Source organism: Hyaena hyaena, unplaced genomic scaffold (assembly GCF_003009895.1).
Source record: "Hyaena hyaena isolate Hyena2069 unplaced genomic scaffold, ASM300989v1 scaffold_30, whole genome shotgun sequence".
NCBI classification, from domain to species: domain Eukaryota; kingdom Metazoa; phylum Chordata; class Mammalia; order Carnivora; family Hyaenidae; genus Hyaena; species Hyaena hyaena.
This window is the reverse complement of record NW_024080662.1, coordinates 2,700,199-2,725,281: the sequence shown is the minus strand read 5'-3', so window position 1 is coordinate 2,725,281 and position 25,083 is coordinate 2,700,199. Positions and strand designations below refer to the sequence as shown.

Here is a 25,083-nt window from a genome sequence, read left to right as displayed (position 1 = left end):
TTCTGCGTCTCCCCCTCTCTCTCTGCCCCTCTCTGCTCATGCTTTGTCCCTCTCTCTCTCAATAAATAAATATTTAAAAAAATAAAAGAAAGCAGAAATATAGATGACTACTAAATGTATGGAGAGGGATGCAATACATTGATAATTACAGAATGCAAATTAAAATCACGCCATGACATGCCTAAAGAATGGCTAAAATTTAAAAAGGTGAGAATGCCAAGTGCTGAGGAGGGTGTGCACCAAAGGAAACTCTTACCCACTGCCGGTGGGGGCTGCTTATAGATACAGCCACTTTTCACATGTTCTCGTCAAGGTAAAGGTCGGTCCTAGCTGTTCTCCTCCTACACATATACCTCAGAATTGCATGCAGAGCACACCCTGAAGCCAACCCTTGTGATCGACACGTTCTTCTTTTGGCTTTGATGAACCTCTGGCCAGGGTACTGCTTGGTCTGGCTGGCCACCAGATCCCCCAGGGTAACTGTGCATTTCTTCGTCACTCTCACTCTCACTTGTCACTTTGTATAATCTCACGGTTACATGCCCAGGAGACACCACTTCCATGTTTGCTTGAGTGGAGACCTTCCCTTCCCTGAAGCTTCTCATTTACCTGTGAGGAACTCCAGGGCTGACGGAGGAGCCTTTGCTACCATTCTCAGTGATGGTGGTGCCCACACACCTCCCTGCTTGCCTGACCAATAAAGATGCCTTTATGCCTCTTTCTCTTGGGCTTGGAGGGTGGGTTTGGACAGCCCCCTTTACTTCTCAGAATCCATTCATATACCTTACCTTGTATGAACATCATGACCTTGGGAAGTCAGCTCCATCGGGCAGGGCTTTTGATCCATTTTGTTCTTTGCTGTAATCCCCGATGTCTAGGTAGTCCTGTGAAGAGGTGAAGACTTTACAGATGAAGAACATTAGGTTCAGAGAGGTCATCTGACTCCACCTAGGAGCCTTCTAGCTCTGAATCTGGTGTTAGTGCTGTTTTTTGTAGCACAAGCTAACCTTTCATTTCTATAAATTATATGAGAAAGGAAAAAGAACTGTGTCTGTGGTGTGATGTCACACAGAAGAAAGGACATAGAAATAGAAGCTTAAAGCCTGGGTTCTAATATTGTCACCGATGCTTTCCGGTCCTAAGATCCCAACTCTAGGCTCCAGTGAGGATGTGAGAAGATCATGGGTATGAAGTGTATTGTAAATAGTAAGGTGAGGGGTGCCTGGGGGGCTCAGTTGGTTAAGCATCTGACTTTGGCTCAGGTCATGATCTCATGGCTCATGAGTTCAAGCCCCCATGTCAGACTTTTTGCTGACAGCTCAGAGCCTGGAGTCTGCTTTGGATTCCGTGTCTCCTTCTCTTTCTGCTTCTGCCCTGCTCGCACTTTGCCTCTCTCTCTCTCTCAAAACTAAATAAACATTAAAAAAAATTTTTTTTTAAATAGTAAGGTGTGCTTGGGGGTTGAACTGTATCTCGCCAAAAAGATATATTGAAGCCTTAACTCCCATTACCTGTGAGTATGATCTTATTTGGAAATAAGGTCTTTGCAGCTGTAATCAAGTTGAGAGGAGGTTATAATGGATTAGGGGGGACCTTAAATCCAATGACTGGTGTCCTTACAAAAAGGCCTAGTAAAGACACAGAGACACAGTTAAATGCAAAGGGAAGATGGCCATGTGAAGACAGAGGCAGAAACTGGAGTGATGTGATTACAAGCCAAAGAATGCTGGGATTTATTGGCCAATCACCAGAAGCTAGGAAGGGATGAGGAAGGATTCTTCTCTGCAGCAGTCAGAGGGAGCACGGCCCCACTAACACGTTGATCTTAGAACTCTGGGCTTCACTGAGAGAGGATACATTTCTATTGTGATAGCTGTTCCGTTTGTCCTCATTTGTTATGGCAGCCCCAGGAGGCAGACACAGGCGCGGTGTATGTGGGGAGGATGCGCCTGGTAGAGACAGATGGCCCAGCGCTGCGTGCGCACTCCTCCCAAGTGAAGTGATCCATCAGTGCTGAAAGGCACCCAGACAAATGAACGTTCTTCCCTGATGTCTAAGTTTCCCACATTTTCGGTTTGTCCTTTCTTTACACAGGAGGACACAAAACAGGCTATGGAATGGGGCTGAAGAAACAGATAGGAGGGATCTAGGGAACATCACATGACAGCCCGAGGGTGCCCAACTGGGATGTCTCAAGCACTAGATAATCTCAGAGGGCCGCATGAGGGAGCCGACAGCAGGGCTGAGGTCCCCAGAGAGGATGCTGGCTGGCCTCCTGGAGCACAATCATTCAGAGGCACAAACACCCTGGCAGGAAAGAGGGCCAGCACAGATAGACATCAGTATATCCTATTGCAACATGGCAGCCTCTTCATAGGGTCAAAGACTCTTAGTGACATCTGGTAACTCTATTCATTAGGCCTGCTTTGTCTCCTGCTCCCTTTCCGATCTGGGTTTTCCTAACCCTCCTGTGTATACTGTGAAGTGGGACAGAGCCAAGGGCAAGGATCTGCATCCCGTAATACTCTTGTGGAAAAAACAAAACAGGATACTAACAAACCCTCATGTCTGGATGTGATTTAGAACTTACAAAGTACTTTCTCATACAATCCCTCTTGATTGGGCCTCCTCGTGAAAGGAGCTAGAGTTGCCTAGCTGTGAAAGACAGGTCTGTCCCCTAATTCAGAGAGTACAGGAAATCCCAAGTAAAACCATGCCAAACCCCCTAAAGTGGATAAGCATCAGGTTAGGAACCATAATACACACAGGCCATAACCCAACATCCTAATTTGCAGCCCTATCCAATAGCAAAGAGCAGACTGAGCTCATGGCACCAGCTGAATGCCATCTGGGCAAGAGTCCCAAGATGAAAACAGAGGACTTCTGTTGTTAGTAAATGGGAGACTAGGTAAATTTGGACCAATCCTGCCACTAAGGACACCAAAAGCTGTACAAACATCTGAAAAGCATCAAAGAGCTAACAAGATACTAAAGAATTACAAGGCTGATGTCCCCAGAGAGGACAGGAAATCAGATGGGTGAGCCCAGCATTCAGGGCCACTTCTTCCCTGGAGGCACTTACCCATTTGGAAGAGGCGGTGGGGACAGTAATGCTTTTGAACATTTGGAGGCATGGGGGCGATCTGGAGCACAGGGCGCACCAGAGGTGGAAAGATGCTGGTAAACCACTGCCTGTTTGGGGCTGTGGCCCCAGATGATTGTGTCCTAGAGGTAAAGATGAACCCAAACCAAACCAGCCCTAGCACAGTCTGATAGGACTGGTTTCAATGGCCTGGGACATCTCCAACCTTAATCTGGAAAAATATGATTCTAGAATTCTAGGGCCCCTGGGCACCTGACAGAAGCAACGAAGCAAGCAAACAAACAAACAAAAAAAAAACCTTTCTAAAGGAAGAAATCATCCTAGGCCTTAAAATATTTCAATAGACTATTTCCAAATACAATGTCCAGCACAAAATAAAAAATAATGAGGCACTTGGGAAGACATGTCAGGAGAAGTAGCAGAAATTAGGCAACAGAAACACACACACTGGGATTCCAGTTATTGGAATTATCACAGATTGAACACAGGCAAAGTTCTAGAAAACTCCCCAGTAGTAATTCTAGCTATTTGAACTCCTAATTGTTCCTAAAATCCACCCTCGTTTGTTGCCTGCACTGCTATAATCTCCATTCTGTCTGCTGTCACCACTCTCTCCAGAGCTGTCTTCTTTTAAAAAAAATTTTTTTTGGTCATGTTTTATTTATTTTTGAGAGAGAGAGAGACAGCATGAGCAGGGGAGGGTCAGAGAGAGAGGGAGACACAGGATCCGAAGACAGGCTCCAGGCTCTGAGCTGTCAGCACAGAGCCCGACACAGGTCTCAAACCCACAAACTGTGAGATCATGACCTGAGCTGAAGCCAGAAGCTCAACCGACTGAGCCACTCAGGCACCCCCAGAGCTGTCTTCTTAGAAAACAAATCTGATGAGGTATGAAGGAAACAATCAATAAAACTAAAAGGCAACTGATGGAATGGGAGAAGATTTTGCAAATGACATATTAGATAAAGGGTTAGTATCCAAAAATCTATAAATAACTTATCAAACTCAACACCCAAAAAACAAATAATCCAGTGAAGAAATGGTCAGAAGGTATGAATAGAGGCCTTTCCAAAGAAGACATCCAGATGGCCAACCAACACATGAAAAGATGCTCAACATTATTCATCATCAGAGAAATACACATCAAAACCACAATGAGATACTACTTCACACCTGTCAGAATGGCTAAAAATAACAACTCAGCAAACAGATGCTGGCGAAGATGCAGAGAAAGGGGAACACTTTTGCACTATTGGTGGGAATGCAAACTGGTGAAGCCACCCTGGAAAACAGTATGGAGGTTCCTCAAAAAATTAAAAATAGAACTTCCCTATGGCCCAGCAAATGCACTACTATTTATCCTTTGGATAAATACCTAGTATTATCCTTCGGATAAATACCAAAATGCTGAGTCCCAAAGGAGCACATGCACCCCAATGTTTATAGCAGCACTATCAACAATAGCCAAATTATGGAAAGAGCCCAAATGTCCAACTGATGAATGGATAAAGATGTGATACACACAGAGAGAGAGGAATATTACTCAGTGATCAAAAATAATGAAATCTTGCCATTTGCAAGATGGAACTGGAGGGTATTATGCTAAGCAAAATGAATCAGTCGGAGAAAGATAATTATATGATTTCACTCATATGTAGAATTTAAGAAACAAAACAGATGAACATAGGGGAAGGAAAGGAAAAATAAGATAAAAACCGACCATAAGAGAGTCTTAAATACAGAGAACAAACTAAGGGTTGATGGAGGGAAGGTGGGGGGATGGGCTAGATGAGTGATGGGCATTTAGGAGGGCACTTGGTGGGATGAGCACTGGGTGTTGTATTTAAGCAATGAATCACTAAATTCTACACCTGCAACCAAAAAGAAGAAAAAAGAAAAATAAATAAAAAAGAAAAACAAATCTGACCCTGCCTCAGCATGTTCAATGGCATTCAAGGCCCTTCACAATCTGTCCTAAATTGTCCTTTCCAGCCTTATCCCCTAGGACACTCCCTCTCACAATCCTTGGTCACATGGAAAGACTTTCCGATGAGTATCCTCCTGCTGCCTTGAATGTCCTCTTCTCCCAAATGATTCTGAAAAACACCTCCTCATCCTTCAAAGTCCAACTTAGAGCTCTCTCCTTGAAGCCCTTCTAAACTAGTAACTCCAACTCTTACAGCTTTGAATATACCTCTATTATAACATTGACACAATGTATTATAATTATTTGTTTATAATTCTGTTTCTTAAATATATTGTTAATTTCCTGAGATTAAGATCTGTCTTATTCATCTAGAGTTCCTGGCATCTAGCATAATGCCTGGTTAAGGGCTCAATAAATATTTATGAAAGAAGGAATGGGTATTCTTTTTTTTTTTTTTTTTAGTAAACTCTACAATCAACATGGGGCTTGAACTCATGACTCTGAGATTAAGAGTCACATGCACTACTGACTAAGCCAGCCAGGAACCCCTAGGAAAGGGTATTCTTTTCTTTTTTTAAACAATGCCAACTCTTTCATTTTTTTAAAAAAATGTTTTATTTATTTTTGAGAGAGAGAGAGACAGCATGAGCAGGGGAGGGTCAGAGAAAGAGGGAGACACAGAATCTGACGACAGGCTCCAGGCTCTGAGCTGTCAGCACAGAGCCTGATGTGGGGCTCAAACCCACGAACCATGAAATCATGACCTAAGCCGAAGTCGGACGCTCAACCTACCGAGCCACCCAGGTGCCCCAGGAAAGGGTATTCTTAAAAATAGGTGCTACAGACTCATGGACTGAATTGTGTCATTCCAAATGTTGCATGTTGAAGCCCTAACCCCTAATGTGACTGTATTTGGAGACGGGGCCTATAAAGAGGTAATTAAGGTCAAACGGGCTTAATTAATCCAACAGGATGTATCAGAAGAGGATGTAACACCAGAGACCGACCTCTCCACATGGGCACAGAGAAAAGGCCATTTAAGGATGCCGCAAGGAGGTGGCTGTGAGCCAGAAAGAGAGGCCCTGTCAGAAACCAACTCTGGTGGTACCGTCTTCTGGGACACCCAGCCTCCAGAGATGTCTCCTGTTTGAGCCGCCCAGGCTGTGGTAGTCTGTTATGGCGGTAGTCTGTAATGCACAGACCATTTCTGGGATTTTGAACCTGTACAAATATACACCTTCAGTGAAGGTAAGAATTCAAACTCAAACTGTCGAGAATGGGTGGGGAGTGGACACAATGACATTAGGAAAATGGCTTTTTAAAAAGTTTTATTTCAAGAACTTTGTTTTTTACTCTTATTTCAAAAAAAGGTGGGTCAAAGTACAAAAAAAAAGTAGTTGAATAACAGCATAGGTTTAGAAATCACAGCAGCAGAAGCAATGTACAGACAGCACAGACAAAACAATCCAATGTATGCAATTCTGTTCAGGTTCTTTGCTTATTTGTGTGTGTGTGTGTGTGTGTGTGTGTGTGTGTGTTTCCCTCCTGTACAAAATACATCAAAGCATGCCATGAGATCAGAAAAAGAAAAGAGTTTAACAAATGGTTACAAGAAATAGACTCTGTACAAGAGGAGGTCACGTTTCTCCCCCCACCGTCCCCCCACCCTCCCCCCATTTCCTCTCTTCTTGCTCTGCTTTAGGTTAGGTTATTCTGAAGACAGTTCACCTCCAATTCAGCCTGGTCACCTTTGCCACCCTCAAGTTTGGGTGACATGGAGTTCTGGATGTTAAATGACTCCTCCTCTTTCAGGCAGGACTTGAGAGCCTCCTGGATTTTGTGGGGAGCACTAGGGTCATCCTGGAAGAGGAGAAAAGATGAGAGAGGGGCGGGAAGGAGACGGTAGGTAGAGGGATCAAATAACAACTCCAGGGCTTTGAAAGAAGAAAGAAAGAAGCTCTAAGACTTGAATGGACCAAAGTGACCCGTTAGTAGCTACTTTCTAGGAATGTCATCCTACAAAAACACTGGCCAGAGACAGAGATGAGAACCTGGCAGGTAACTGGATTACAAATGTCTTTAAAGTAGGCCAGTCTTGGGGCGCCTGGGTGGCTTAGTCGGTTAAGCGTCCGACTTTCGCTTAGGTCATGATCTCGCGATTCGTGGGTTCGAGCCCCGCGTCGGGCTCTGTGCTGGTTGCCGGCTCAGAGCCTGGAGCCTGTTTCAGTCTGTGACTCCCTCTCTCTCTGACCCTCCCCTGCTCACGCTGTCTCTCTCTCTCTCCTAGAAATAAATAAAAACATTTAAAAAAATTAAAAAAAAAATAAAGTAGGCCAGTCTGAGGTTTTCTCTCTGACAGAGATGGGAGGGGGATGAGGCGGGGGGAGCAGAGAAGCAGCCCCTTTAGCACTTGATCTGGCCCCTTAAGAGTCTCACCTACTGGTGAGCTCCCCATGGGCAGGGCCTTCCATCCTGCTGAGCTCTGGTCTCCCAGAAAGGTACTGGCCAGGGAGCTCCCTTTGTCAGGGGGACAAATAGGCCCATGGTTAAGTGTAGAGCTGCTCCCAGCAAAACTAGGGCCCCTCTCCCCATGGCAAGTATACTTCCTCTGACAAGAGGCCAGAGATGTGTGTGCCCCTTTACCGGTGGAAGCTGATCTACCAAAAGATGCTAACTTATAATCTGTGCCTGGGTGAGTCCGGCCGCCTCGACGGTACTCATGTGGCTTTGCATCAGACAATATTCGTGTGGTTAGCTGCCCACCCAATTCTGACGTGAACCCCCCCCCCGTATGCATTTCTCCCCATGTATGTGGCCTGCAGCCCTGTGACAAGCTCCTGACCCTGAACTGAATTTGCTTGTCAGAGGTTTCCAGGAAATCCCACAGGAGTATGTATTCCTCCAGGTCTGCGTTCTGGGCATTCGAAGAACTCCCACAGCAGCCCCGGTCTTCCCGCCACGCTTTCCTTGCAGGGCCATCTGGGGGTTCCAGCATGCCTCAGTGTTATTATGCAGTGCGGATTCTTTTCATTGAAAACTAAAAATTTTTTAATTAATTTTTATTTTTTATTTTTGTGAATGTTTATTTATTTTTGAGAGAAAGAGAGAGACAGAGTGTGAGAAGGGGAGGGGTAGAGAGAGAGAGGGAGACAGAATCTAAAGCAGGCTCCAGCTCCGAGCTGTCAGCACAGAGCCCGACGCGGGGCTTGAACTCACCACCTGAACTGTGAGATCATGACCTGAGCTGAAGTTGGAAGCTTAACTGACTGAGCTACCCAGGTGCCCCAAAATGTTTTTAAATTGAAGGTTCATGGTAGCCCTGCATCAGGCAAGTCTGTTGGTGCCATTTTTCCAGCAGCATCTGCTCACCTCGTGTCTCTGTGCCACATTTTGGTGATTCTCACAATATTTCAAACTTTTTCATTATTATATTTGTTATGTGATCTGTTGTCAGTGATTATGACTCACTGAAAGCTCAGATAATTATTAGCATTTTTTGCAATAATGTATTTTGAATTAATACATGCATTTTTTTTAGACACAGTGCTATCGCACACTTACTAGACTACACACCGTAATTTCACTTCTATGTGCCCTGGGAAACCACAGAATTTGTCTGATTTACTTTATCTTGATATTCATTTATTACAGTGGTTGGGAATTGAACCCACAATACCTTGGAGATATGCCTGTACACCCTGTGTGATTCAGCAGGCCTTGGTTCTTTCTTAGGCGCTCCAAATAGCCATTGTAAGTGCCTGGAACTTTGCTGATCTAAGAGGTTGGGTAAACACCCAGGCAGGCTCAAAGGTGGCCAGAAGGGTAGAGATTGTTGCTATCTGACCAGCTAGCTCAGACCTTTCTTGGTTTAACCACTTCCAAAATTGAAGGTCATCATCATGCTTAAGGAGGACATTCTCCACACAACTGTGGAGAGTCCTTGCCCATACTGACTGCTACTGAGTTTGACCCATAGCAGCACTAGGTCAGGGTAGTGACTGGTTGGACAGAAGGTAGGGAAAGGCTCCAGGCTTATACAGGACACCATGGGTGTTCAAAAGTCCTATGCCTAAACAAACCACAGTCACCTCCCCCTGCTCCCAGCCTTGCTTAGCACTTTTCCAGAAGACTGGCTTGAACACAGCATTATAACAGAGTTACAAAGACTTCAGGAATGATTTACAGACAACAGGGGAATGCACACGTTCCCCATTCCCAATGCCACAAGAACAAGAAGAAATGAACCTCATACAGTACCGAGGCAGATTTCAGGTACTTGATATTTCCTATTACTGCTGGGAGAGATTTAGAAAAAAAACCTTTTCAAGAACATAAATTTAGATGTGGTGAGATGGAAAGATCTCCATGATATATTTCGTATATGTACACACATACATACATGTACAACACACAGGCTTTATGGCAAGGGAAGAGGGTGTGGGTAGAACTGCACTTTTCATTCTGTGTACTTCTGCGTGGTTTGGGGAAAGACACTGGGCACAGAAGCTTGAGAGGTGGGCCTTTAAAGATCCTGGGGAGGGGCACCTGGGTGGCTCAGTTGGTTAAACGTCGGACTCTTGGCTTGGCTCAGGTTATGATCTCATGGTTCGTGGGTTCGAGCCTCCTGTTGGGTTCTGTGCTAACAGCATGGGGCCTGCTTGGGACTCTCTGTCTCCCTCTCTCTCTGCCCCTCACCCACTCGTGCACATGTAATCTCAAACTAAATAAACAAACTTAAACAAAACAACAACAAAGTAAAGATCCTGGGTAGAAGAGGCTCTGGCCCACAGCAAACCTGGAACAGGAGAGGATGGCCTGTGCTCACTCATCCTCTCACGAGGACAGGACTCACTTTCATGCTGTTCAACCTCCTGCCCCCCACCCCCCACCCCTAACATCATACAGTCTTTGGGGGCCAGCAGGGGCATCATGCGAGGAACTTAGGGGTGCTTACATATCTGGACATCCACGCTGTGATGCCTGGAAGGTGGGGGCCCAAATGAAGGCTGGCCCTTTGAGGGCTCATGGGATTTAGACCGATGAGAAAACTGACTTCTGGGCCGATCGGTGGGATAAGTATATTCTCAAAACAAGGAACACATGTATCCAACAATGCTACTAGACAAGCTAAGTACTTCCAACACACAGGACAGGTGAGGCAGTGTCTACGCCAAGATGGAGCCATCCTAATGCACGTGTCTCCTCCAGAAGTGAACCCTATTAAGCTTAGGGCTGCTGAATCCCTCCGCAGAAGGCCCATCTGCCTTTGGTCTGTGAAAGTCCCTCACAGAGACAGGGCTGATCCTCCATCTGGCCTAAGTCCTGGAAACTGCTCTGTGCCTCCCCCTTGCCGGCATTCCACCTCAGCCAAATGGGAATCCTTCAGCCCAGGAGTAGAGTGGGTTCAGGCCTGCGTCCATGCTTGTCCAGACACAAACCTCTATTGGAAGGGGACGGGCAGTCAGTATTTTACCAAATACATGAAAGAAACCAAGCCTAGGAAGTAAGAAAGATTTCAAATGGAGCTGGGGAGCTCAGGCGAGCACTAAAGGACCCCACGGACAAGTGTAGTAATTCATAAAGTAAAATCCCGAAAGGTCTGTCAAATCTTGGGAAGATCCAGTTATATCCATCACCTTCACTGACAGCACGCTGTTTGCACGGCTCTCAGGTGACTTCCCTCCCTCACGCTGTGCTGCCCACACACTAGCCATTCCTCCTGGAGAACTCGCAGGCCTCCCCTTTCCCCCGGATGCTCCTTTGGGGGGCTGGCTGCTCGGCTGCACGGGACTCCCACACTCTCAGCCACTGGCTTCCAGGCTGTGGAACCCGGGCGAGGAGCAGCACGAAGCCACTGGGGAAGGCGGGGAGGGAAGCGGCGCCGGCACAGACACCAGCAGCGTCTCCTCCTCCACCACAGGCCCAAAGCAGCACATTTTGTTTGAAATCATTTCAGAGTGTGGCCTGTAGAGATTACTGGAGATGGGTGGGGAAAATGACCCATTCGATCCGCTTCACTCATGTGAAATTACCCCTCTATTAGGATAAGTCGAACTCTCCAAAATTTTTGGAGCTATCAATACCAGCAAAGGCGTTTGAGGGGAGAGGACGGGGGTGGCAGAGACTGCATGAGCGGGCGTGACTTGGAGGCCCCTGGTTCCCCTTCCCAGCTGGCCTGGAGCTCTCTCGGCTTTCATCTTGCTCTTAGCATCACTGGTAAGCAGCCAGTGTGGTGGCTGAAGCAATGGGTAGGGCTTCACTTCATCATAAAGTAGCAACTGTCTTAACTGCCAGTGCCCACAAGACCTTCTATATGACCAAGTCTGACTTTTGGGCTAGGTGGAGAGAGTAAAGAGATGAAGGTAGAAAATCCACAAGCACACATCCCACTGGACAGGACTGTCATCCCCTCTCATGCTCAGAGCTTTGGCAGAAAGGACATGATGTCCCCTGGAGCACAAGGGAAAGATGTCAGGTGGAAATGACCTTCAGGATCCAAGAGGTGACAGAGACCACCAGAACCTCATCTTGCCACTTCATTGAGAGATGTCCTGAGCACTGCCCAGAAAACCCCATGGCCCCTCTCGGGCAGAGTCCACTATAGCTGCCCAGCCCTGCTCCACTCCATTTTTAAGGCTTGCCATATTCTGAGTTCAAGGTCAGTGGGAACATTCATGGACAAATGCTGAGCCTTCCACAAAGTTGGGTCAGCCAAGAAGAGCTAGAAACCTCTGTATTGGCTCATGCAACCAAGACCTCCGAGGGGAGCTAATTCCTTCCCCTCCCTCGTCGGGAAGAGGAAAGGTGTCTTTCTACACCTGGGGTGACAGAAAATGCATGCGTCAGAAACTTTCCTAAGACGCACTCTGTGGACAATTCCTGACTGCAGGAACCACCGCACAGGTCTGACCTGCTGCCCCATGCGTACAAGATGGCAGATCAGACACTGGAACCAGAAGACCCTGCAGCAGGCCATCAATCACAAGTATTCCACGGATGACAACCGAACACATACTACCTCAAGGCGCTGGGCAAGGTAGGAAGGGAGTGCACGCACGTGAGGAAGACTCTTCCTGCCCTCAAGGTGCCTATATCCTTGTAGGCTGATTAATGTGTTTATCAAGATTAAAGTTTATAAGACATCTTGTTTCCTTGGTTATTATGTCCATCTTGAACTTATTAATATCTTGGTGCATACCAAGTAAGATAATATTTGTTGTTTCTCCACCTTTTAGATCAAAGACTTCAAAACATTACCCTAAACTAACTTCTTTCATTTCATCAAAAAGTGACCTCTTTACTCCTGGGTGTTATGCTAAGCGAAATAAGTCAGGCAGAGAAGGACAAATATCATATGTTTGCACGTATAGGAGGATTAGGAGGAACTTGACGGAGGAACAAGGGGGAGAAGGTGGGGCGGAAATGGTGGGGGAAAGGGAGAGAGGCAAACCATGAGAGACTCTTGAATACTGACAAAAACTGAGGACTGATGGATGTGGGGGGGAGGGGGGATGGGCATGGAAGAGGGCACTTGTGGGGATGAGCACTGAGTGTTATGTGGAAACTAATTTGACAATAAACTATTTGTAAAAAAAAATAAATAAATAAAGTGACCTCTTTACTCCTCCTCCACATTCTTCTGTCCTGGGGTTTGGTGAACAAGGTCCCATTTACTATTCTTCTCTCTTTTCTCTTCTGGGGGCTACACTTTCCCCATCTATAAAAGGGAAGCAATGGTCTGTGCTGTCCCATACGGTAGCACGAGCCTCTTTTTCCGAGCAGCTACCTGTGGCTGCTATAGTGGACTGTGCAGACACAGAACACTTCCACCTCACAGAAAGTTCCACTAGACAGCACTGGCCTAGACTGTTAAGGCCCCTATGAGCTCTGATAGTCTGTGGCCCACTGTTTCGAAGAACTTCTTCAAAATTTGCCCTTAATCTTCACTGTGTCCATCTAAAGAGTCTGAGTTCGGCTCCCTGACCTGTGTGTCGATGCATCTACCTTGCAGTATGGAGCCCGAGTCCCATGCCGAACTCCTGGGCTTGGCTGTGACATGATCTGGAGCTTGGATGGTTTCCACTTTACTTAGGAAATTCTCTCTGACAATACCCAGTACTTTACTGGTTAGTCTGGTCCAGATAATACACTAAGCCAGGATCTTTAGAAACTGGTCTATTGGGACCTTCTAGTGGGTTTCAACTGATATTTCTGAGCCCAGCCTCCTAGGAAAACTTACCCCGAGACTTAGGATTCTGCCAGTGTTGTGTGCTCACCTTAGCCCTCACCAGTGTACATATGCCTGTCAGGTTTTAGAGTCCTTAAACAATATAAAGGACACTGTTTTCCTAGCCATCCAGAGGTTTCTGCTCTCATCCCAAAGAGCAACCACCATTCACTTCAGTGCCTGCCAGGAAATTTCTCTTGCAATGAGAGCAGAGTCTGTTTTCTTGATACAGAAAGTAGAGAGACCAGGAGAAAGACAAATCAGACTTCTAAAGTCTAGATGAAGCTAAAAATCAGGAGTCTTCCTAGACAAAGAGCTTTGGTACTACCTATAACTCTGCTTGTCAAGGGTGTGGTGCGCCATCCTGCCCCGCGTCCCACATCCCCGCCCCAGCCGGTCACCCCACGCTGACCTCCAGGGCTGTGAGGAGTGGCTCCACGCTCTGAAATAGATCAAAGACAAGGGCAGGGGCCGGGCATGCAGTAGGCTGCGGGGAGTTGTGGGGAGAAGATGAGTTACCTGACAGGTAAGTTACCACAGAGAGCCGAGGTGAGGGCAAGGTGGGGAAAGGTACGGGGAGTGTCGCCAAGCATCCTTACGTTTGGGTGAGAGCCTTCGGCAATGGTGGAGAGGGAGAAGTTATCGTTGTGGAGCTCAGACGGGGTCCGGAATTTGCTGGTTAGGACAGAAGAGAGCAGGGAAAATGTGAGTGAAGCGGTCATGGCCAAACCTGACGAGAGCTTCCTGGCTCAAATACCGTATTTCATCAAATGCCACGGGCTGTAATAAGATGTGTCGTTACTTGATGGACTGCTGAGAAAAAAACTTCTACCATTTAAACTATGATCCAATACTTTCTTATCACCTAGAGTGTTTATTATATACTGGAAGTAGCTCATTGTGACTTTAGATAAAGAACGGACAGCGATATGAACAGCTCTGGCCAGGATCGCGAATGCCAGGCACTTATAACTACATCATGACTGCCATCTGGCCAACAGTGATTATAAGATGCGAGTGATTGTAAGACACAGTCCAATTTCAGAGATGCTAATACGGGGGTGGGGTGTGCATTTCAGAGTAAGTACAGCATAGCAGTATCTGTAGTGCTACATGCAGCGTTATCAAGGCAAGAACGGGCCCCAGGAAATGAGGGTGACCACGTTTGAGCTGAAGGGGCACGGGGGCCACGCTCTGTGCAAAACACGTAGCCTTCTAGGGGAGGAAGGCCTAGAATGGGGCCCTGTCTCTGACCACCGCTCCCCTGGCAGTTGCCCCTTCTCCCCCCCTACCCTCCTCAGCAGCAACGCTGATAGGTGGTCGCACCCTCTCCCTCTCCTCCCCGCTGCCACAGCCGCCCTGGGTGCAGGCATGGGGAAACAAGGGTCCTGGCTTATGATCACATGCGCAGATAAGCACCGCCTCAGCGCACAGGCACAATGGAGAGGCCCCTGGGGCCCCCCACGGTGAGCTGAAAGGCTGCAGAGGCTCCCAGTGCCTGCACCCAGCAAACGAGCAACAGATGGCATTTTGTCCTTTTCCCAGGACCCTGGCACATTCTTTGGAGGGGGGTCTCAGGTCAGTGGGGAGAGCACATAAGGGGGCAAGAGGGTGAAAGGGAGGTGTGGGCACTTCTGCATAAGTTGTCTCATGCCCCCCCCCCCGCCCCCCGGAAGCTGAACTGCCACCTCCTCCTCTTCTGACTCTTGTGACACTTTAGGACACTCTTTGGCTCAGTGCAAAGAGTAATTCTCTCAGTGTATAAGGTCACGTCCAAGCATTCAAGGCATGACGTAAAGGCAAATGCATGCTGACTGTCACAGGCACACAGCAGCCACTCCTCTGCTGAGAGAGAAGCTGACACGAGACTATTCCCATCTGGCGCTTAAAATCCACAGCACAGGAAGGTAAGCCTAGGCCCTCCCACTTCCAATATCCTACTTAGGAAAGGTAAAGGGGACGTCCCTAAATTCCTTGCACTTTTGTCTGGACCAAGGGTTGACAAGCTTTCCACAGCAATGCACTGCCAAGCCCCTTCTCTTCCACGTTCATGGAGGAGGACCCTGTCCCGAGTGACAGCAGGTCTGAGGGAGCCGGGGTTCCTTCCTGTGATGTGTGAGTGGAATCCTCACACTGGCCATGGAGGTCAAAGCCCCGGGAAGCAGGTGCAGTCAACTGGTGGTGGACTGAGCACAGTGACTTACACAGGGGACCTCAGCCGGCAGCGCACAGGTTGCCTTTTCTTTAAGCACCATCTATCCCGGGGCGAGGGGTGTCGGGGACCGTGCCAGACAGCGGCACAGGGGCACGGGGGCCTGGGCTGTGCGGCAATGCCAGCATGTCCCGTGTAGGAATGGATACCCTTGAGTGAGTCTTTGGTGTAAACAACACAACTAGGGATGTAGATGCCTGAGCCCCTCGTGACGATTTCCCTGGAGCAGATGAAGGGGTGCGGCCACAGGGTCGGGGTGGGGCGGGCCCGCACAGACTCACTTGGTCCTCCGCAGCTTGGTATTCTCTGTCTTGAGCAGATACAGCTTCTTGGCGAAGAACACCGTCATCATGAAGAGCAGGAGCAGTACGAGGGCGGCGGAGCCGACGGCCACGCACATCACCTGGAAGTCGGTGATGATGGACTCGCAGCGCATCCCCTTGTGCCAGATGTAGTCCTGCGTGTTGCACCTGTGGCAGCGACAGAGAGACTGAGGCGACAGGCAGGCAGCCGCGGCCACAGCAAGGGCCTGGTCCCCGAGCCCCGTACTCACCTCAACAGCCCGTTCCCGGGGCCGTGTCGAGGAAGAGGGATGTCCCCAATCTGTGCAGGCCTCATAGCTGCCACTCTGTCTAACCGCCCTACGAGGTGGCCGGCACTGAGGAGGACACTTGTTGGGATGAGCACTGGGTGTTGCGTGTAAGAGCTGAATCACCGGCTTCTACTCCTGAAGCCAGGACTGCGCTGCATGTTAACTAACTTGAATTTAAGTAAATCTTAAACAAAAGCTCCAGGAAGTGGGCAGGGCAGCTCTGAGGTCCATGATCTAAACGAGACAACCAGGGCACAGGGAAACTGAGCGCACTGCTCATTCCTGTGACTGTGAAGTGACTGCGGAGGGTGGGAACCCTGGCTTTCCCCTCAGCAGCCTCAACGACAATCACAGGATTCTCTCGGCGCCCCCCCGCCCCCCGCCCTTGGCTCTGGGTGAAAGACAAGATAATAGGGCCTCTGGTTCCAAAGGCAGTCAGCCCACTCTGCACGTGAGAACCTATCTTGCTGTTCTGCAGTCCCACCTAGTTCACCAGGCTGCCCAGACGCCGAAATGTAAGGAAGTGACAGACAAGGACGAACACAAAGATGGATGTATATTCCCCTCCTATTGCTGCAGCCCCCCAAATTCTGCCCCTAAAACTTCCTGTCCTATTACCATGAGAAATGTCACGAAAGCACAGTGAGAATCAACCCTCTGGGTGGGTTTTAGTCCTTTTGTTGAGTGACTTTCTCTTGCCCTTGGGGACATTCCCAGGCTCCAACTCTTCCAATGACATTGCTGTTTCCATGGGAACCAGGCTGCTTCAAAGAGGAAAGATGTGGAAGGATACAGAGGCAGGCAAAGGAGGGAGGACATGAACCTCGGGGTGAATGACAGACAAGAGAAAAGGGGTCCAGGAATGGGAAAATTATGCATCGGAGAACTGGGCTCCTGCACCCCCAGAATAGGGTGGGGAGACGTGACTTAACAGGAAATTCTTTCTTTTCCAACTGACCCTATGCAGTCCAGGGAGGCTATCTGTCTGGGGAGGGCGGGGAAAGAAGATCCCGCTAACTCGCTGCTCTGGAGAAGTTCTGCTGTAGCTCGGATCATTTCCCTGCAGTGGGCCAGGGCGGCGGAGACAAAGGCGTGCTGCAGTCTGCAACGGAGGGCTTGGCAGTCTCCTGTGAGTGGAATGTAAAACAGTTTCCTGGCCACAGCAGAGCCTGCGTGTGCACAGCCAGAGGAGGAGTCTCTGGGGTGGGGGGGAGCCTGAGCGTGACCCCGGGATGGAAGGGGAGCAAGGGGAGCTGGGGCGGGAAGGGCAGGGGCGAAGACTTGTGGAAAAGCCCTTCTGAAGCAGGACTCGCTGGAGGGTCCCTGGTCAGCACAGACACATGGCTTACTGAGGACAAGCTTAATCTCCCACTCGGCAATCCCAAGAGCTCCAGGAGGTTCTCGAACCTTTTCTAGCTCTCCAGAAGCAGCAGGGGTCCCACATTTCATACTGTGATAGGAAAAGACTACTTTGAAGGTGAAAACTCAGGCCTCCGATAGGATGGAAGATAATGATTTCACACAGAGATTTCACTGCTCCCAGGCTAGAATCATCCCTGTAGTCCCTCTAACTAAAGCTTGAGGAGCAACATTCCGGGGTTTCCACATATTGCTGGTAGCACTTAAAAAACGGGCAAGATCTTGTTGCCATAATTTCTTGATCACTGTTCCTTTCAGCAATGACTGGACAACTCCAACTAGAACTGTGTGGGCACATCCTATATGACTGACCCTAATCACCTCACGATCATTTATATGAAAGAAGGAACTAGAAGTCAAGCTTAATGCCAAAGGCACAGCATTTCACGCTTTCTACATGTTAGTCTTCTATCAGAACATCAAGACCTACAGAATTTGAATTCTTCACATAGCTCCAAAAAAAAAAAAACAAGAAAACCCCAAAAAAACCCAAGAAAGAGAAACATCAGGAATGACATTTAAAGAGACCCCCAGATTACAGAAATGCTCCTCCCAGGACCAACAGAAATAATTCCAGAGGAATCTGGGGGTTCTAGCCTACTTCGAGACAAGGAAACTACCCCTGACTTGTGATTCTTCCGGAAAAAGCCAGTGAGCTCTCATGCCGTGATGACAGGTGTATGAGGTATTCCTGAGGTGGCATGGGATGGTGACTGCAGTCAATGTCCTCAGAGACACTAACCTCTCTGGGTCTTCAAAACATTCTGCACTGAGTATCCCAAGGAGGTCAATCAAGATAAAAGGGAAAAATCTACTACCCCAAAGTTAAGAAACCCTACGACATCTGATATGCCAGGAAAGATACTTTGCTTGACTTGGCCTATTTGAGTGGCTGCTCTTGGGTTCTGCTCCCAATGAGGTCCTCACTCTGACTTTACGTGCCCCCCACTGCCACGTGCCCTGCAGGGAGGTGGGGTCTCCCTCTGCCATACACATGGCTCAGAGGAGAGCTCAGCAGCCATCTTCCCTCTAGAGTAGGCTTATAGGCCTACTTTCTTTTTGCTAGTGTAGCCAGAACTCTCCAATGAAACACCTCAAGCCAGTAAAGGCCTCTTTCCAAAACTTAGAGAAGTCCCTTCCTTTTGCCTTTATATAGTTTTAGAGATTTGGTAAAGGACACACACTTGGAGGAAATACAAAATCTTATTTCTGAGGAATTTCTCCTTGTGATGAGATCACAGGAAGTACATTTAAGTACATTTAAGTAGTCCCCCATAGAAGATATCTGAGCGAACGTCTCTTGATCCCCTTGGCCTGGGAACACACAACCTCTCGGAAGTTGTGCCTATCACATCCCCCTCTTTGCTGAGTCTGCCTCACATACACTCTTCAAGAATTCTTTTGCAAGCCCCTGTGCACCTGCCTGCCACAACCTTACCTGCAGAAGGCCCCTATGTTCTCCACCAAGTAGCACTGGCCGCCATTGTGACAGTAACTTGGGAAGAGGTCGCACACTGACCGGCAGGAGCCGTTATGTCGCACAAAGCCTCTGCGGCACTCAGTGCCATTCTCGCTTGGGGCCAGGTCCCTGCCTGGTTCTCCCGGGCGAGGCCTGAGGGCGATGCTGCTGCCAGGGACCATCCCCAGAGTATGCTGTGGGGGGACACCATGCCACCGACTGGTTGGCTGACCAGTCCCAGGCCCCAGACCAGGCTTCTCGGTGGGCACCAGAAGGTCACTTTCATCTTCCAGATCTCCACCTCCCGCTGCATCCTTGTCATCCTCCTCTTCCTCCTCCTCTTCATCCAGGTCATCATAGAAGGATGTGGTGGGGTAGAAGTCAGATTCATCAAAGGGGGTGAAATCATCATATAAGTCAAGCAGGCTCCAGGAAGGGGTCTCTCCCCCAGTATCAGGGTGGTGCTCCGAGGTTCCTGGCGACCCTGGGAAACTCGCCAGGTCGGCACCACGGCCCTCACCATCCAATCCTTCGAAGTAGTCGATGTCAATTATATCTGATGCTGGCTGGGGCTCCAGTGTGCCCTGAAAGGGTAATGTTGGCTCTGGCCCATGAGGGTCATGTGTGCTGCCTCCCAGGTTCAACCAAACCTCCAAGGGAGTCTCCTTGGGGTGTTCGGGGCTGGGGCTCAGCTTGTCACCAGGAGTGGGGAAGGATGGTCCGCTGGCTTCTGTACCCTTGGGGATGGCAGGGGCCACTGATGACTGTCCCAGGGCCTCTTCGGGAGCCGGGAGCGTGGCTGGAAGGGCCTGGGTGTCGCCGCTGCCGGCCTCTGCGGTCACTCCACCCAGGCCCGGGCTGTCAGCCTCCAGCCAGGCGGCGCCGGTCACCGCTGCCGATGCCTCCAGCACCTCCTCTGGCCCGACACCAGGCCCCATCATGGCCTGCTCACCCCCTTGTGCAGTCCACAAGGTCTCATCTTCCCCAGCTGCTAGTGGGCCGGCCTTCTCCCGCGTGGCGTTGGCACGCGGCTGCCTCGCCAGGACGCTCTTCACCTGCTCGCGGGCCTCGACGGGGCTGCCAGCCTCACCGGCTGTGGACGGGAGGGAGGGGGCGCGGCGTCAGGGCCCCGCCCCCCGCCCACCCGAAGAGGCCAATTCAAGGTTTCTCAAGTACCCGCCCCGGCCCGTTTCCCGCTAAGGCCCCGCCCCTCGGGCCTCATGCCCCGCCCCCGACAAGTTCCCAGTGTAACCAGGGCTGCCCCTACCTTCTGCCCAAGGCGGAGGTTTTACCCTCAGGGCTCCACCCCACCTCCAGACCCCGCCCTGAAGTCGCACCCTTAGGGCTCCGCCCCACCCAGGCCCCGCCCCTAACTTGCATCCTCATGGCCCCATCACCTCCAGGTCCCGCCCCTAAGTCTCACCCTCAGGCCCCGCCCACCCAGGCCCCTCCCCAGGCGGCACAACTGTCCGCACACCCGGGCAGGGGCCGTCCCCCACCCTGAGGCCTCCCCCAAGTACCTCGCCTCCTCGCGCGCCCCTACCCCCGGCCCGGTCGCGGGTAAGGAGCTGCCCCGCCCCCTTGCCACAGCTCGCGAACTCCGCCTGTACCTGAGGCCAGCGGGACCCTGGCCCAGGGCGGGGCGCGAGGGCCGCAGGGGTCCCGGTCGCAGTCGATACCTACCCGGCGCGGCCCCGGCGGCGAGGACCAGCGTGGCCCCCAGAAGCAGCAGCAGCGGTGGCGGTCCCCGGCCCGGGCCCCCGCCCCCGGTTCGGCCCATGGCGCGGCGCCCCGACCGCTGTCCGCGGTCTGCCCGGCTGACTGCGCCCTCGGCTCGCCGGCCGCCGCGCCTCCCGCCCGCGCTGCGGCCGTCTCAGCCCACGATGGGCAGCGCGAGAAGCCGCATGCCGCCGCCGCCGTCCGCCGCTGTCCCCGGCGCGCCGCGCCTCCCCGCCTCCCGCGCCGCCGCTGCCGCGCTCAGCGCCGCCCTCACCCCGCCCGCCGCGCCCGCCCCGCCGCACGTAGCTCTGACGCCGGCCCCTCTCGGTCCGCCTGCCGGGGACAGACAGACCCCCGGCTCGGGACGCCGAGACAAACGGACGTGGAGTAGTGCGGGTGCGGAGCACAGTGCCGCGCGTGGCGTTAGCCGACAGGTGCACGGGCGCGAGACCTGCGGGGCGGGGCCCGCCCTCCCCGTGGAGGGCCGGCACGGGCCCCCCACCTGCGAGGAACCCACCCGCCACGCGGCGAGCACGGAGGCGGGGGCCCAGACACCCGCAAGCTCGGGGCGGGGCTCGGAAGGGCCGCAGGGGGCGGAAGCCCGAGCTCGCGCTGTGTAAATGAGCCGAGCCCGGGCTCACGGAGCCTCTCGGATTTCTGCGCCAATGCCGTGTTCGGGGAGGGGAAGGGTCTCAGGGAGGTCTGCGGGTGCCCACGAGGGCGGGGCGGGCGCTGGCAGCGTCAGGCAAGAGGGCGAAGCCGTCGGCCGGGACTCTAATCGGATCAGACCTAATCCGTCCATGGCCAAAGTCCAGACCTCGCATAGCCAGGCCCGCCACGACGCATCCCAGGGGCAGGAGGCAGGCAAGACCTTCCTGAGACTGCGACTACGCCGCCTTCCTTCTTGCCTCCTCGGGGCAGCCGGGGCAGCGGGCCTTTAATCCTGGCACCTTCCTCCCAGGATACATCACCTCCCATGTGCTCCAGGCCACCAAAGTTAAAGGTCCTGGACAGACCCAAACGGCCTACCTAGATCGCAGCTTAGGGACGCGTGGGCGCCAGGCCGAGTGTTAGAGCAGTTTACTGGCCGTCCAAAGCTCTGTTCGGTCAGGGACCCTTCATCCCCAGAGACCTGCTTGGCTACAGAGTTGTGGCCTAGTCACCTAGTTTATTGCCCAAAGCAACTGTCTACTTCCTGATGTGTTAATGATCCTAATGACATTCAGGGTCACCACCTTAGACATGACACTCTTGGTATTTGAGACACTCCCATTTGTTCCTAGGGAGCCACATAGATGACTAAATTGGATAATCTGTCCCTTAATGTCCTAGTGTGTGGCTCTGGATGGGATTTCCTTGGTTCAAAGTGTGTTTCTCTCACTGAAACCACTGCTGCAGCCGTCTGTTAGGCAGACCTCGTGTTCCCTTCCTTCCAGGTCTGCCTGGCAAACTCCTTACCCCAGAAAGCTCAGCTCCTGTCACCTTTCCCCTCTGCGAAGCCTTCTCAGCCTGCCACTGAAATTGTCTACGATAATTCCCCACTGGACTGACTGCAAGGCGCTTTGCACAGGGCCAGGCACAGGGAGGCTCCCTGAGGCTGGTAGAAGCATAAATAAATAGCAACCAGGTATTCCCACCCCGGAACCATAGGTCTGGAGCTTCCTGCAAAGGCGCTGACTTCCTGAGGCTCTTCCATGGTTTCATGCTGCCTCTGGGGACAGTTTGGAACACAACTTTCTCTGAGCAGAGGGCCAGGCGGGGCTTTGCCCTTGCTGGTTGGCCACAGAGGCACTAATGCAGCCTCCCACCCCGTCTCTGCTTCCTTTGTCTGTAGCTTATCTCTGTATCTTTTTTGGCCTATGTACATGTTTCTATGTGTTCCTCTGCTTCTCTGTCTCCTGGACCCTTGAGTGGTGGTTGTCAGAGTGGATATTGGTGGACACACCTAACTTCTCCTTCCAGAGGCGTCTGTGTGGGAAGGACATCTCAAGGATGGGTCCTTTGAGATCTGGGGCATGACAGCTACTCTCGTGTTTTTCCTAAGAAAGGTCTGAATGGGGCCATTCTCCCACTTCTTTGTTAAAACTCTACTCCAGTTTGTTCATTTAATATATTTTATTAAATATTTATATTCTTTTAAATTCAATTATAAAACTTTTGGGGCGCCTGGGTGGCTTAGTCGGTTAAGCGTCCGACTTTCGCTTGGGTCATGATCTCGCGGTTCGTGGGTTCGAGCCCCGCGTCGGGCTCTGTGCTGATTGCCAGAGGCTCAGAGCCTGGAGCCTGTTTCAGTCTGTGGCTCCCTCTCTCTCTGACCCTCCCCTGTTTACGCTCTCTCTCTCTCTCTCTCTCCTAGAAATAAAAAAGAATAAATAAATAAAAAATAAATAAAAAATTAAAAAAAAAACAAAAAACTTTTAAGTAGGCTCCATGCCCAATGTCGCACGACTCCAAGATCAAGACTGTACCGACTGAGCCAGCCAGGCACCCCTTAAGTTCAATTTTTTGAATTATAAGGAGCATATGGTATAAAATAAAATATGGAAAGTCTCCTTCCTCAACGACCTTCTTCCCTTCCTTAGAGGCAAATTTTAACCACTTTCTTCATTTTGGGATTTTAAATCAACGGTTTTGATTCACTTTCATTCTGATCCTCCCTAGCAGACCTCACCAGCATTTTCAGAACTCAGCCCAGCATACCTGGTTTGGCGACACCTCTGAGAGATGGATGGAAGCTCATCATACAATGGGGTGTGACAGTAAGAGCAGGGTTCGGCATCAGATCTGTGTACCCTTGGGAGAGTCAGTAACTTAACTCACATACGTTGGAAGTGGTAAACGGTGCCAGTGAATGCAATACTTTTTCTGGGCACAGGGGCTAGGGTGGTCTAAAGAGATCTAAGACGTAGGAACCACAGAGTAAAGGAAAAGGAAATTAACTCTATCTACGGCTTATGCCCATGTCCACACATTCAAGTTCTGTGCATTTTGGCATCAGGGATGCTTTGTGAGGCTTCTACTTGCCTTGGGAGTGCCTACTGGGTTTGGGAACCTGGCAGGCATAAAGCCCATTGCAATGACTACAGCCTGCCTCCATGTGCATAGAAAGCCTCTAGCTTAACTAGGGGGCTGCTGTCCAGGGGTGGAGCTCTGGTCGCCATGGCTGGGGGCATACTTTCATCTGGACGGGAAGCAGCATGGTTCCTCAGTAGTAACTACTGACATTTTGGGGGAATTTTTAGTTTTCCTAGTACTGTACTCTAATCAGTCTCAATCTTCACCATCATGCCCACAAATATCTTACGATCTTGCACATTTGCACACTGACACTGAGATCATGCTAATGCTGTGGTACGGCCAGGGCTTGACCTAAGATCTTGATTTCAAACCTTTTCATTCTTGCTTCTTTGCTATGATTTCTTAACAGGGTAGAGTATGACAATAATCTGGACTCATGTCATAAGTTAAGAGTCAGAAAGGGCCATCTAGCATGGCGTCTCCCGTCAGCAGAGTTCTGGGCTGCAGGGCAGGCAGCTCTGACCATTTTTGGTGATGGGCTGCTGGTAGGGGACCTTCTTGCATGATTACCAGGAAGAAGGGAAGAGTTAAGGGCAAGGAACCTGAATTATTTGTGCTGACGACCACCTCCTCACTGCAGGAACTCTGGATTCTTCTCAATTGCACAACTATTCATCCTAGAAAAGCGAGTCACAACAAGGTGGTCATCTTGTCCAGGACGTGGGTCTGCTGGAAGATTGGAAAAGCCCCTGAATTTCATTACCCTAAAGCCAAGTCATTTGGGAGAAAGCCACGCAGCACAAGCCAACACAACGTCAGATGTGGAGCAACTAGTGGGTGACCTGTCCAAGCGATTCTCAAGAAACCCATAGCTACTGTACAATAAGCAGACCGGAAAAAGGAATGCTAATCCAGATGGCCATGGGAAATCCATGCGTCAGGGCTAAATCAGCCATGGAAATCAGCTTGTGCAAATGGGTTATTACCATCCAATGGCACTGCTGCTTCCCAACTTCCTCCAGGACCATCTGGTAGTGAGAGCACTTAGGTGGGAGGTAGCCACAGAAGAGCGTGAGGAGTATTTTCTTTGTCTCAGTTGTCTGAAGGTGGCGGTCACAGTGCTGTATTAAGGCATGGCTATTTTGCTGAAGTCTGCAAAGGCTATACACCCCATATACACCCTAGGCGTCTGTAGTGGTAAGGTGGCTGCCAGTAGTCAGATCTGACTGCTCTCCATGGATGTGGAAGGGACTGGAAAGGCCTCTGGGGGCAGAAGAGAATAAAGATGGCTCTAGTGCTCCAAGGCAGGTGAAGAGCAGGAAGAGGGGATCAGACAAGGCTCTCTCCCCTTGGGGTCTCAGGAGTTGGGAGAGGGCTGGGGGATCCCCAGGGAGAGCTAGCTCCAGC

The 25,083-nt window shown here is 50.5% G+C and overlaps 1 protein-coding gene across 1 annotated transcript; it reads right to left on the bottom strand.

Annotated features, from left to right (window-relative positions):
* Positions 1-6,531: 6,531 nt before the first annotated feature.
* Positions 6,532-20,719, bottom strand: CSPG5 (chondroitin sulfate proteoglycan 5). The gene is made up of 5 exons (XM_039227982.1): positions 20,623-20,719; positions 18,919-20,032; positions 15,751-15,939; positions 13,857-13,932; positions 6,532-6,890 (listed from the first exon to the last, which is right to left on the bottom strand). The coding sequence occupies exons 1-5, from the start codon at positions 20,717-20,719 to the stop codon at positions 6,729-6,731; spliced, it is 1,638 nt and encodes a 545-aa protein (XP_039083913.1). The 3' UTR covers positions 6,532-6,728.
* Between the last annotated feature and the right edge of the window lie 4,364 nt (positions 20,720-25,083).

Coding starts and splice junctions, on each gene's coding strand:
- CSPG5 (XM_039227982.1), bottom strand. CDS start 20,719: ATGGGCCGAACCGGGGGCGGGGGCCCGGGCCGGGGACCGCCACCGCTG. Junction 15,940..18,918: donor AACATAGGGGCCTTCTGCAG/GTAAGGTTGTGG, acceptor TCGCTGCCACAG/GTGCAACACGCAGGACTACA. Junction 13,933..15,750: donor ACCAAGCTGCGGAGGACCAA/GTGAGTCTGTGC, acceptor TGTCCTAACCAG/CAAATTCCGGACCCCGTCTG.